Source organism: Macaca mulatta, chromosome 12 (assembly GCF_049350105.2).
Source record: "Macaca mulatta isolate MMU2019108-1 chromosome 12, T2T-MMU8v2.0, whole genome shotgun sequence".
NCBI classification, from domain to species: Eukaryota; Metazoa; Chordata; class Mammalia; order Primates; family Cercopithecidae; genus Macaca; species Macaca mulatta.
In genome coordinates this window covers 56,603,701-56,615,889 of record NC_133417.1, presented here as the reverse complement: position 1 = coordinate 56,615,889, position 12,189 = coordinate 56,603,701, and the positions used below count along the sequence as shown (strand labels likewise).

Genomic DNA, 12,189 nt, shown 5'->3' with positions numbered 1-12,189 from the left:
AAAGACCAGAAAGAATGAGTATATCAAATGGGGAGCAGTTATATTTTAAGTCAGCACTAAAACAAAACTTATACATAATCAAAACCACCCCTAAGTCCCTCTAACTGCCCACAAAATATAATATAGGCAGTTGGTGTATTCTACCCTATTATACTTTGCTGAGCTCAGGAAAGTGTTTGCAGTTTACCATTTTCATCAAGTCACCTCCTTGGGACTAGTTACCACTAAGTGCCCCTAACTAGGCCCAGAAGTTCCTACTGCAAGTTCCGAGGGATCTTTGCCAAACTTAATAAGCACTGAGACAGGGTCCTAAGCAACTGCATGCGTGACCTTGAATGCCTACAGATATTTGCACATAAATATGCAAATGCACAAAGAGTGTCCTTCCTAAAACCGCCTCTGTGAAATATGATCCATTAGGAAATTATTTGCCGATGCCATTAAACTTTTCTCTCTACTTTATTTATTTGTTTGTTTATGCATTTTTATCTCTTTCAGATCGCTTACAAAGCCAAAGGAGAGGAAATTATTCACAAATACAACCTACCAGCAGACCTGCCTCAGTTCATCCAGGCTAAAGTTAATGCCTACAATATCAGTGAGGTGTGTGGGTAGACTCACGGGCTGATGTGTGTGTCCAGACTTTACTAACATGGTCTTTAAGTTGTACTTAAATGACATTTTTCTTTCAGAATATGTACAAAGCAGACTTGAAAGACTTGAGCAAGAAGGGATATGACCTGAGAACTGATGCGATTCCCATCAGAGCTGCCAAAGCTGCCAGGCAGGCAGCGAGTGACGTAAGTCCAGCTGTGGTTACACATAGGCAACTAGAAAATGTGAGTGGGTGGGCTTGGGGTCTGACAATGACCCAAAAGTCTCCATGCATGTGGTCCCCAATGGGAAGAAAATCTGATTGAAAACTATTCAGGAAATAAAGTTCCCTAAATAGATTTAAATTTCCTGGGGGGAAAGGATTTGTATAACCTTCTACTGCTCAGTTCTAATCAAGCCTCCTCACTTAAAATTCTCATCTGTATTTCTGCACTCACTCACACGACTTCTCTTGTGGAGATCCAGAAGTGACTTACCATGTAAGTCATAATAGCCCCCTGATGGTAAAATTTTATCTCAAAACTTTATTAATTTATATGACTTCCTTCTTTCCCTTTCCTCTCCCTTTTTCCTTCATTCCTTCTATAGACAGGCCTCAATTTCACACCTCTAATAGCCAGTCTTTGGGTTCTATTACAGTTAAGAATTTTATTTCTTATCCTATTTATCTTTAACCAAGATGTGAACTGAAGTCACTTTGCTCTTTGAGATTTAAATAAAATTGGCTCAAGCCCCCATCTGTTATTCTATAGGAAATGGAATTCCCCTCTCCATGATTTCTGTGGAGTCTCCGAGGTTTTCGTTTCTCTGCTTACCTCTGCCTCCTGGCTGGCTTGAGCTCATCTGCGCCCTCCTCCTGTGGGTCTCTTCTTGCTGCTCTGTATGACCCAGAAATGAAACACAGCCCCTTCCTTTTGACTTCCCAGAGTCCCAAACACCACTTTACTGATTGTTTGAAATTAGGTTTACATCGCTCCAGTGTAAATATGTGATGATTGAATAACAAATGTCCTTGTCCTGAAATGCCCCTGTCCCACCCAGAATTTCTTACTGACCCCCTTTCTCTGTGGGTGCTTTCCTCCCGCCACCCCTGCCCCAACATACCACAAACCTTCCCTCATGGCTCTGCTTCTCAGTGTCCCACAGTGCCCTCCACATGTCTCCGAGGAAGCTCAGTTCCCCCCCCCCCCCACTTTGTTATCCAGAGCCAGTTAGTGTTTACCTCCTCCTGGCTCTGGGTTTCCCTTTGAATATCCAAGGACTTATTACATTCTACTGTTATTAATATTAATCATCCTACCACTACTAAAAATTCTAAAACTAATCAAATATCTAGCTACTTGCACTCTAGTAGCACAATATAATTGGTAGAGATTGTAACCTATTTATCTTTTAATTTTCTCTACCAATGTCTAAATGCAAAGGAAGAATATAAAGATTTATTTTGTCACTGATACAAATTATGGTGATGCCCCCCATTTCAACCTCGCTTGGATAGGCAGAAACAGCTACAGACAATCAAATGGGTTCCCTAATACTTAACATTTTTATTTTAAGCAGACTACATTTCAGAGCATATCCAAGTGAATTGTTGTTTGGTTACTGATGTACAGGAAGGTTTGGGAAGCTCAATTACTTCAAATTATGGCTTCATTGTTTAGTAAAACCCTCCAAACTACATTTTAAATTATGCTCACCTTTGTTTACAATAGGTTCAATACAAAAAAGACTATGAAAAAGCTAAAGGGAAAATGGTCGGCTTCCAAAGTCTTCAAGATGACCCTAAACTGGTTCATTATATGAACGTGGCCAAGATACAATCAGATCGGGAGTATAAAAAAGACTATGAGAAGACAAAGACCAAATACAACACGCCCCATGATATGTTCAATGTCGTGGCAGCTAAGAAAGCTCAGGATGTGGTCAGCAATGTCAACTATAAGCATTCTCTCCATCATTACACCTACTTGCCTGACGCCATGGACCTGGAGCTGTCTAAGAACATGATGCAGATACAGAGTGATGTAAGAGTCGTTTACTCCTCAAGAAACCCCCTGTTAAGTTCAGAGCCTGCCATGAAAAGCACCCTGGCCTAGGCCCTCACTCCTCTTTTCTCCATTGCTGTAGAACGTCTACAAGGAAGACTACAACAACTGGATGAAAGGCATTGGCTGGATTCCTATCGGTAGTCTCGACGTCGAAAAAGTTAAAAAGGCCGGTGACGCTCTGAATGAAAAGAAGTACAGGCAACATCCAGACACCCTCAAATTTACCAGCATTGTGGACTCCCCAGTTATGGTCCAGGCAAAGCAGAACACGAAGCAAGTCAGTGATGTGAGTACAACAAAATAGAGAGGACAGAGGATATGGAGCAAGATTTTTAGAAAAGTAAACAGCAGCCCAATATTTTTCTTTTTCTGGGCCAATATCTTTCCATTTTAAATTTATTATTTTGTTTATTTAAATTGTTTAAAATTACAGTTATGTGTAGTTTGGGCACTAACGTTTTCTTCTCTTGCCTTTTATCTTCCTTTTTTAAAAAAATTTCCTTTTTAACCATCTTTGAAATATTTTTTTATTGAATAAATGACAGTGAAAAAATTCTATTCTAGACTACACACATACACATGCACACACATACATACACAGAATTTAAGCTTAAATCCCAGACACTTTATTTTGGCAGATTTGTTGTATTCAATTACATATTAAGTTTCTCTTATTTTCTTTTCATATATAAAACATTAATACAGAGAAGTAATAGATATAAATATATGTTTTCGCTCCTAAGAATTCAGCATACACAATTATCACAGAGAGTTTTTAACTTACGTCTGATTGAGGCAAATATCGTTTGCCTGCCTGTTCATGAGCAGCGTCTATACTCTGGCTAAAGTCAAAGTTTCTAAAGGAAAGTTTGGTATACAGAAGATCAAAAGCATTCACTTGTTTATTTAATGAATACTTTTTGAACATCTACCATGTACCAGGCATTGTATTACCTGCTGATGGCATAAAGATGAAATAGATGAGGATTCGTGGGATATAGAAATTCACAAGAATGTAGGGTAAGAGCATAAGACAAAGACATGACTACAAACAGAGCATTGTCCTCAAGAGAGACAAATGCTGCAGGAGAGGAAAATGTTAAGTACAAGGGAGGTGCCTTGTACACAGGTAACTGCCTACCAGCGTTTCCCGGGCAAGTGAGAGAAGCGAGCATTGCTGGCAAAAGGAACAACATAACAGCAGTAGAAAAAGAATGAACAATATAACAGCAGTAGGAAAGGAATGAAAAAGTGTAAAAGCAAAAGGTTCAGGATTGTAACCTGATTAGTAAGGGACTCATATGCTAATTTTTAGAGTCTGGATATTAGGGGGTAGGTAAGAAGAGATGTTGAATATGTCTAATCCATGGAGCCACATTATCAGGCCTGTGTTTTAAAAGACAATGCTGGCCCCAAGTGTGGAGACTTTGGAAAGAGGAGAGACTGGAGGTGAGAAGATGAAATAGAAGGCTGTCACTGAAATCCAAGGAAGGTTTAATTGGACTGAAGCTAAGAGAGTAGCAGTGGCAGAGAAGGAGCTGTGTAGAAGGTCGAATTCATGAATCTTATTGCTTAGATATTGTTCTTAAAGACAATGAGGACTTAGAGGTAACTTTGAGTCCTAGAAGAAATTATTTAGTATTTGGGGATTAATTTAGCTATTAGCCATGTCAGATTTTATCTTGGGTACATGCATACCAGTTTACATGTCATATTCCACATAGTCATGCCTGGAAAGTAAGGATATATATGATAAATGAGAATTATGAGATTGAAAATCTACTTGTGATTCTGGCTCTATTTTAGTTTTAGGAACTAAGTAATGTATTTCTAATAGCAGGAGGAGGATGCAGTAAGATTTCTGCATGACATACTTCAACATCTTTCAGTCAAAAGTGTATATAATTCTTCAAAGTAACAACATAGAGCAAATATGAAATAGTGAGCATTTTGAGTATGCTAGATTCATGTGTAAGCACCTCTACATTATGAGGAAATTATTGTATGCTTTTATTGACACAATTATAATTTGGAAAGTTTTTAGCAGAAGTAAAAGATTTATTCTAACTACTGTTTTCTCTCTAGGGATAAAAAAACAGAAACTAACAAAAATGAAAGAGCTACTAACTCACAGGCAAAGAATAAATTGATTTGGCTTTGGTGAATTCTATTATTCTTGCTAGGGTTTCATGGTTGAATTTACCTTCCATTCATCTCGGGCAGTGAACAATTTCTATTTTCTTAAGGATTTTTTCTCTTTCTATTTTAACACACAAGACTTGTTGGTATTAAAGATAACAGATGCTTATTTTATTTTAAAAAATAGAAAAATGCCTTTGATGATTTTTAACACTAGAAAATTGTGGGTAATTGTGCTAAAAATTACTCTAAAGCAAGCAATTAATAGATTTTCCTTTTTGCACTATGTGAAATGCATTTTATTGCAGATCTTATACAAAGCTAAAGGAGAAGATGTGAAACATAAATACACCATGAGTCCTGATCTTCCTCAGTTTCTCCAGGCCAAGTGCAATGCTTACAATATAAGTGACGTAAGTAAGGTCTTTGCTGGGATGTGAAATTCGGACCTGACAATAAAATCATAGACTTTAGGAGTAGGATGGTGCCTTGACAATTTATTCAGGCCCATTTCTCACAAATCCCCTATTGGAACATATCCCATAAGGATGGTTCTTTACCTCTTCAGTTGGCCTTTTCAAGTGTAGGACAACTTTAAAAGACATAACATTCTTCTTTATGAGGGGCTCACCATCTATTCCTCTAAAACTTCTACTTAGTGTTCCTAGTTTTGCATGTAGGGGAGGTGGTTATTCTCCAGAAACATAAGAATAAATGAGATCCTTTTTAAAAAAACAACCCTAAAATTTCTAAAGCTGACCACCAGGTCTTCTCTTGACCTTCCTTTCATGAGAATGAACAACTTCATTGTCTCTAGTTGGTCCTCACATATCATGGCTTCCAGAACTTTATTTATTTTTCTCTGGATCCAGTCTTTCAATATTCCTCTCTTCAGTATGTGTCCAAACCAGATGTAGGTGAATAATTAGTGCAGAGTCCAATGATCTCATGCTACACACAGTGTGACACTTTGCCATTGTGATGTCCTAAAGCAGTATGTGCTATGGGGAATTCCTTCAACTTCTGTCTGGAAAAGAACAAAACAATCCCAGCAGTTGAGGAATCACTTAAGCTGATGAATACACAGATGCTGACATCCTGTTTGGTTTTCTGTCCAGGTCTGTTATAAACGGGATTGGCACGACTTAATAGCCAAGGGCAACAATGTGCTGGGTGATGCTATTCCCATCACTGCAGCCAAGGCATCGAGAAACATTGCCAGTGATGTGAGTACAAATTTTAGTTGAAATTTAGGTGTTTGCCTTTTTAAAAAGTAATCAGGCTGGGCGTAGTGGGTCACGCCTGTAATCCCAGCACTTTGGGAGGCCGAGGCAGGCAGATCACGAGGTCAGGAGATCGAGACCATCCTGGCTAACATGGTGAAACCCCGTCTCTACCGAAAATACAAAAAATTAGCCAGGTGTAGTGGCGGGCGCCTGTAGTCCCAGCTACTCGGGAGGCTGAGGCAGGAGAATGGCGTGAACCTGGGAGGCGGAGCTTGCAGTGAGCCTAGATCGTGCCACTGCACTCCAGCCTGGGCAACAGAGCGAGACTCCGTCTCAAAAAAAAAAGTAATCAAATGCTTGTTTAAATTGATACCTCATTGAAAGAAATATGTTAAATTCATGGCATTTAAATTCTCAAAATATTGTTTGGAAAACCTGTCGCTTTTAGAAACACTTTTGTGGTTCTTTTCAGTTGACTCCACTTGGTAGAGCTGTCATAAATCTGACAGTGGCTTTCTCCTTTGATTCACAGCCCAAATTGCCTTCACTGACACATTTCCCTGACAGCCCACATTTATTTTCAGTGGGAACACCCTGACATTACCACATTACATTCAAATGACTGCCTACATTATAATTGTATTAAAAAATTGAAAAGATGTTATATAAAATGTATGGATTTTTATAAACCAAAGGGGGAAAAGTCCACTTTTTTAGGATATAATTTCGATTCATGTAAATTGATGCCCATTTCCTGTAACACTTCTACTCCTTTCCATCTTTGAAAAACAAAATTTTGGCCAGGTGCGGTGGCTCACACCTGTAATCCCAGCACTTTGGGAGGCCGAGGAGGATGGATCACGAGGTCAGGAGATTGAATGGTGGTGGGCACCTGTAGTCCCAGCTACTTGGGAGGCTGAGGCCCGAGAATGGCATGAACCTGGGAGGTGGAACTTGCAGTGAGCCGAGATCACACCACTGCACTCCAGCCTGGGCAACAGAGTGAGACTCCGTCTCAAAAAAAAAAAAAAAAGAAAAAGAAAAAGAAAAATTTTTAGAAAGCATGCATGCCCTGCAGAGTTCACTGTTACATGCTATCCCAGGGACTAAAATCTTGGTTTGAGAAAAAAGAAAGAACCAACCGGATGTACAGACCACATAGGTGTTAGGGGTGTAAAAACTCTACCGCTTTCCTTATCGGAATGGTACTGAAAACATCTTCCTCAAAGATCTGCACACAATGCACATCACTATGAAATACATTTCTAGTTTAAGTAGAAAGTGAAAGTCTACAGCATAACTTTATAACTTTGTTCCTTTTTTTTTTTTTTAAGCATTTGCACAGTAATTTTTCACATGCCTAGAAATTACTTGACAATCCTTTTGCCTGTTAAACTCTTGTTTATCAATTAAGGCTTAAACTGCAGGAGCTGAAAGTCTGCAGGGTTTAAGTGGGTTTGAATTCTCTTGCATAACAATTGAGGTTCTGACCTGTTACAAGATTGCTCAGCCTATATTCCATTGCTGATTCCAGCAGTGAGAGACTTTGGACAGCAGAACTTTTTCCATTAGGTTTTTATTGATGGGAAAACCCCACAGCAGGTCCTGCCCTTACTGTGGCTCCTTAATTCATTTGCAACTGTTTCAGCAGTGAGCTTGGGAAGCAGCTGCTGATAAACGGAGTCAGTGAAGGCCCAGCTGGTACTCATATTTGTGATGTAAATAACATATTAAATTGAAACCTATGAAACTAAGAGATACTGGTCTTATATTTAGAATGTGTCATGTTCATATTAAGTGTGAAAATTCAGTTTGTTTAAAATAAAGTTTCACATGCAAATCCATCTGTAGGAGTCATAGTAAAGAAAATAAACTGATCTTGAATTTATCGTGACACTCGCTTGTAACTCCAATATATGTTTTCACTGAACCTTTTGGAGGAGGTTGTGGTTTGCATTTTTTGTGCGCTCTTGAGAAAGTCACAAAGTTCTGAGTGTCTTTATATGTGAATGTAATTGCAGCACGAATGCTATCAATGCCTAGGGCTTTGCTAACCCCATTCTGCCTCCACAGTATAAATACAAGGAAGCTTATGAGAAGGCAAAGGGAAAGCATGTGGGTTTCAGAAGCCTCCAGGATGATCCCAAGCTGGTCCACTATATGAATGTGGCAAAGATGCAGTCCGATCGTGAATACAAGAAGAACTATGAGAACACCAAAACCAGCTACCATACCCCTGGGGACATGGTTAGCATCACAGCTGCAAAGATGGCCCAGGATGTCGCTACCAATGTAAACTACAAACAGCCATTGCATCATTATACATACCTACCTGACGCCCTGAGTCTTGAGCATACAAGGAATGTCAATCAAATTCAGAGTGATGTAAGTATGTGCAACAACAGACCCAGAGATGTTTGCACTTAAAGGATGATCACTTCTCGCTTTTATTAGACTTCTTACTACAGTAAGCTATTTGAAAAATGCACTTTAGAATAAACAACCATTACTGAAAGACTGCCAAAGGCATGGTAGACAAGCTGTTTTTGCCTGCTTTCTGTGCTCATATCATAATCATTGATGTTGTCTTTAACTTATGGATGAAAGATAAAACTATATTCCACTAACCCTGCGAGCCACTTTGATTCTCAGCAAGAGGAGATGGGTATTCCTGATGGATTGGCCGCAATGGTGATAGATATAAAATGCAAAATAGAAGAATTTTCTATCCTTCCTGAATCTGGGAAAGTGCTTTTTTTTTCCCTTTATTAACTCAAGGTCACAATGTCATCCATGTAAATCTCTGTAATGAGTCATCTAAAATGAACCAGGAATACTTTGTGCTTGCAACATGATTCATGGAGAGTTGCACGGAAAGGTGTTTAACATTCACAGCATCTCCTGCTGCAGGAGCCAGATTTCTGTTAGAATTGCCCTCTGTAAAGGGAAGAAGTGCTATACATTTATTGGCACTCGATGAAAATATTGATCCCCAGATGAGCTCAAGCATAGCCTAGATGGACAGTATGGATATAATTTAGTTTTGAAGTCTTCAGTGGAATCAAAAGGAAAACCCAATTTATTGTCAAAAGTGACAAAATATTTTTTAGCAGCACCCATAGTGACCTGGATTCCCCTCTGTGTTGCATAATGCACTCTAAAGCATGATCATTTCTCTCTGTTTTATTAGGCTTCATAGTACAGTAAGAGACTTGAAAAAATGCTTTAAGATAAACAATGATTATAGAAAGTACCAATTTATTGTCAAAAGTGACAAAAAAATTTTTTTTAGCAGTACCCACGAAAATACGTGACCTAGATTCCCTTCTGTGTTGTATAATGCACTCTAACAACAGAACAGCTTCTTCTTATTACCACACTCCAGATAAGCTCTGTGACAGACAGTCAGACATGAGCATGCTGAAGAGTTGCTATTCATTTCCCTTGGATAGAGTTGCAGATCCCAGAAACATCCCTTGAATATTCTCCAGGGTATCTTCTCATATGAGCTTACCCTTTTACAGAATGTGTATAAAGACGAGTATAACAGCTTCTTCAAGGGCATCGGATGGATCCCTATTGGTTCCCTGGAGGTGGAGAAGGTCAAGAAAGCAGGCGATGCATTAAATGAGAAGAAGTATCGACAGCACCCAGATACCATCAAGTTCACAAGTTTGCCTGATTCCATGGGCATGGTGTTGGCTCAGCATAACACAAAGCAGCTAAGTGATGTGAGTGCTTTCAAAAGTATTTGCCCGTAAATAACCACACGTATCTGAGCCGCTCCTCCATCCTTCTTAATTCAATGCGTGAGGATGCATCTATGTTAGCAAATAAACTGCTTTCATAGGTATGAGAGAAAGGGCTGCCTTTTGAAGCAACTGGGATCTTGAACATGGGAAAAATAGGGAGATGAACATGCGGGACTATTCCAAATTTGCTTTGTTTTCCAAACGTAGAGAGCCTGTGCTATTCATAAGCAGATACGCATTATACATATGAAATGACATTATTACTATTATTATCTGTGGCTCTGTATGAATTGTAAAGCAAGTTATTTATTGCTCTGGGTTGCAATATTTCTACCTAGCCACAGAGGGAAGAGGCATAATGTCCTAATCCCCTCGCATAATAGCTGCACGTTCTGAGAGGCAATCTTAGAATGAGGCCTCTGGGGAGGAGATAAGCAGTTTATTTGCAGTCGTCTGGGATCTCATTCTGAGACCACGTCTATATGGACTCTTATTCTTTCTGTCAGAAGCTAATTATAATGCTCAGGGCCTCACATGACTTGTTAATTTTAGAGTTCTGTTAAAATGCCTCCACCAGAAAGACAGGGGTAAGTAAAAAGCCAAGAAAGACTTTTTGTATTTCAGCCCCAGACTTTGGAAGGTGGGGAAATGCTTTGCTTGCCTTCGATTTGAAGATCTGTGGATTTTAGCTCCTGCCCCCACATTATCACAGATGTCTAAGGGTTAATTCTATCTTAGGGGTAATAAATGGCGTCAATTCTTTTGATTTCTTTTGTACTGAGCGAGATGTCGCTTCTCGTGGTGTTTTTCCAGTTAGCTAGGCAAACTGTACACTCACTATATAAAGTCTTCCCCATCACAAAAAATGCTATCAACATCTACCTCGTTACTCAAGCTGGAAACTTGGCAGTCACCGTTAACACCTCCCTGTGTGAACTCCCACATCCAGTACCTCTGCTGAGTCAGCTTCCTAAATATCTCTCAGCCAGCCTGCTCCCAAATGCCACCAACCCTACTTCCAGCTTCTGTGTGGCTCGTGTGGACAACTGCAATAACCTGTTATCTGGACTCCCCTGCCTATGGTCTCAAACAGCCACGAGAGCCTGTCTTAAAACACGAATCAAAGCATGTCCCTCTTATGTGTAAAACCTCTTAGGAATTTCTTGAATGTGAAGTGAAATCTAAACTCATCAACTTGACAAAAGACCCCCCTCTCTGTGGACCCTTCTGCACTTTCTGTCTAATACTGCCCCACCCCCACGTCTACCCGGGCACATTTCCAGCCTCGGGTCCCGAATGCTCTTCCTCTGCCCCTCTCTCCAAGTTTGAGCGTAAATATTACCTCTGCAGAGTGGCTTTACTGACCATCCTTGTTTCTTTGCTACAATTATTCCGTTGATAACACATCACAAATTCTAGTGATAGTTTGTAGTTTACATGTTTTATGTCTGTCCTTTGTATTGGACAATAATCTCCAACAGGACAGATCTGCCTTCCTTACCTCTTTAAACACAGAACTTACCACCCTGCCTGACCAACAGTGCTGTCCAATAAATAGTGGTAGAATGCGAACATAAATGCATCTACCAGGGCCCCTCCCTCATGACAGAGTAGGCGTTTGTCTCATAAATGGAAAACACAAATGATAGCCTTCCTTTTCAAAAGAGTCTGTGCTTGATGAAATTTACATTATGTCAGCTAATGATATGTGCATGCTGTCTCCTTTGCTTTTAGTTGAACTACAAGGTGGAGGGAGAGAAACTGAAGCACAAGTACACTATTGACCCTGAATTGCCTCAGTTTATTCAAGCCAAAGTCAACGCCCTCAACATGAGTGACGTGAGTATTTGGCCTGGTGCTAATATTGCCTATGTGGGCCTCTCCTTTCTGGTTCTTTGCAACTCTTGCCCTGAGAATTGTAGGAGGCGCAACTCAGTGTGGACCCTGAGCCTCCACATTAAACCCTTAATCATACAACATGAGCCTACGGGGCCACAATAAAATTTTGCTTAATACAGACTTTTCCAAACTATGGGCTGTGACTCGTTAGTGGGTTGTAAAGTCAGTCAAGTAAGTTGTGTCCTATTAAAAAAAAAAAAAAAATAGGACCGTGAGACAGACAAGATTGGAAAACACGAGTGCCTAGTCTGCAGTGCGGAAAACATTGCTTTCTACAACTTTTATTTTAATTATTTATTAAAACATCCAAAACAGTTTAGTTTTCTTCACAAACTCTTTTTTTGTATGTAACTAACCTCTCTCTTGAGTAGTCTAGACATCTAATTGGTGGTAATGTTTAAATCCACTATTATGAATTGTTTCCTTTTTTTTTTTTTAAAAAAGATATAAATCCTAATTTAAAAACATAATAAAACCTGGATAAATTGTTAATTTCTTAAAAGATGGCTT

At 39.5% G+C, this 12,189-nt stretch overlaps 1 protein-coding gene across 50 annotated transcripts in view; it reads left to right on the top strand.

Annotated features, from left to right (window-relative positions):
- Positions 1-12,189, top strand: part of NEB (nebulin) — a 225,846-nt gene that overhangs the window by 49,394 nt on the left and 164,263 nt on the right. For all 50 annotated transcript variants that reach the window (XM_077956975.1, XM_077956985.1, XM_077956984.1 and 47 more), the window contains exons 31-39: positions 499-603; positions 693-800; positions 2,328-2,639; positions 2,743-2,949; positions 5,111-5,215; positions 5,921-6,028; positions 8,102-8,413; positions 9,553-9,759; positions 11,515-11,619. In XM_077956975.1, coding sequence (XP_077813101.1) covers positions 499-603; positions 693-800; positions 2,328-2,639; positions 2,743-2,949; positions 5,111-5,215; positions 5,921-6,028; positions 8,102-8,413; positions 9,553-9,759; positions 11,515-11,619 — 1,569 coding nt within the window. The remainder of the gene's footprint in view (positions 1-498; positions 604-692; positions 801-2,327; positions 2,640-2,742; positions 2,950-5,110; positions 5,216-5,920; positions 6,029-8,101; positions 8,414-9,552; positions 9,760-11,514; positions 11,620-12,189) is intronic.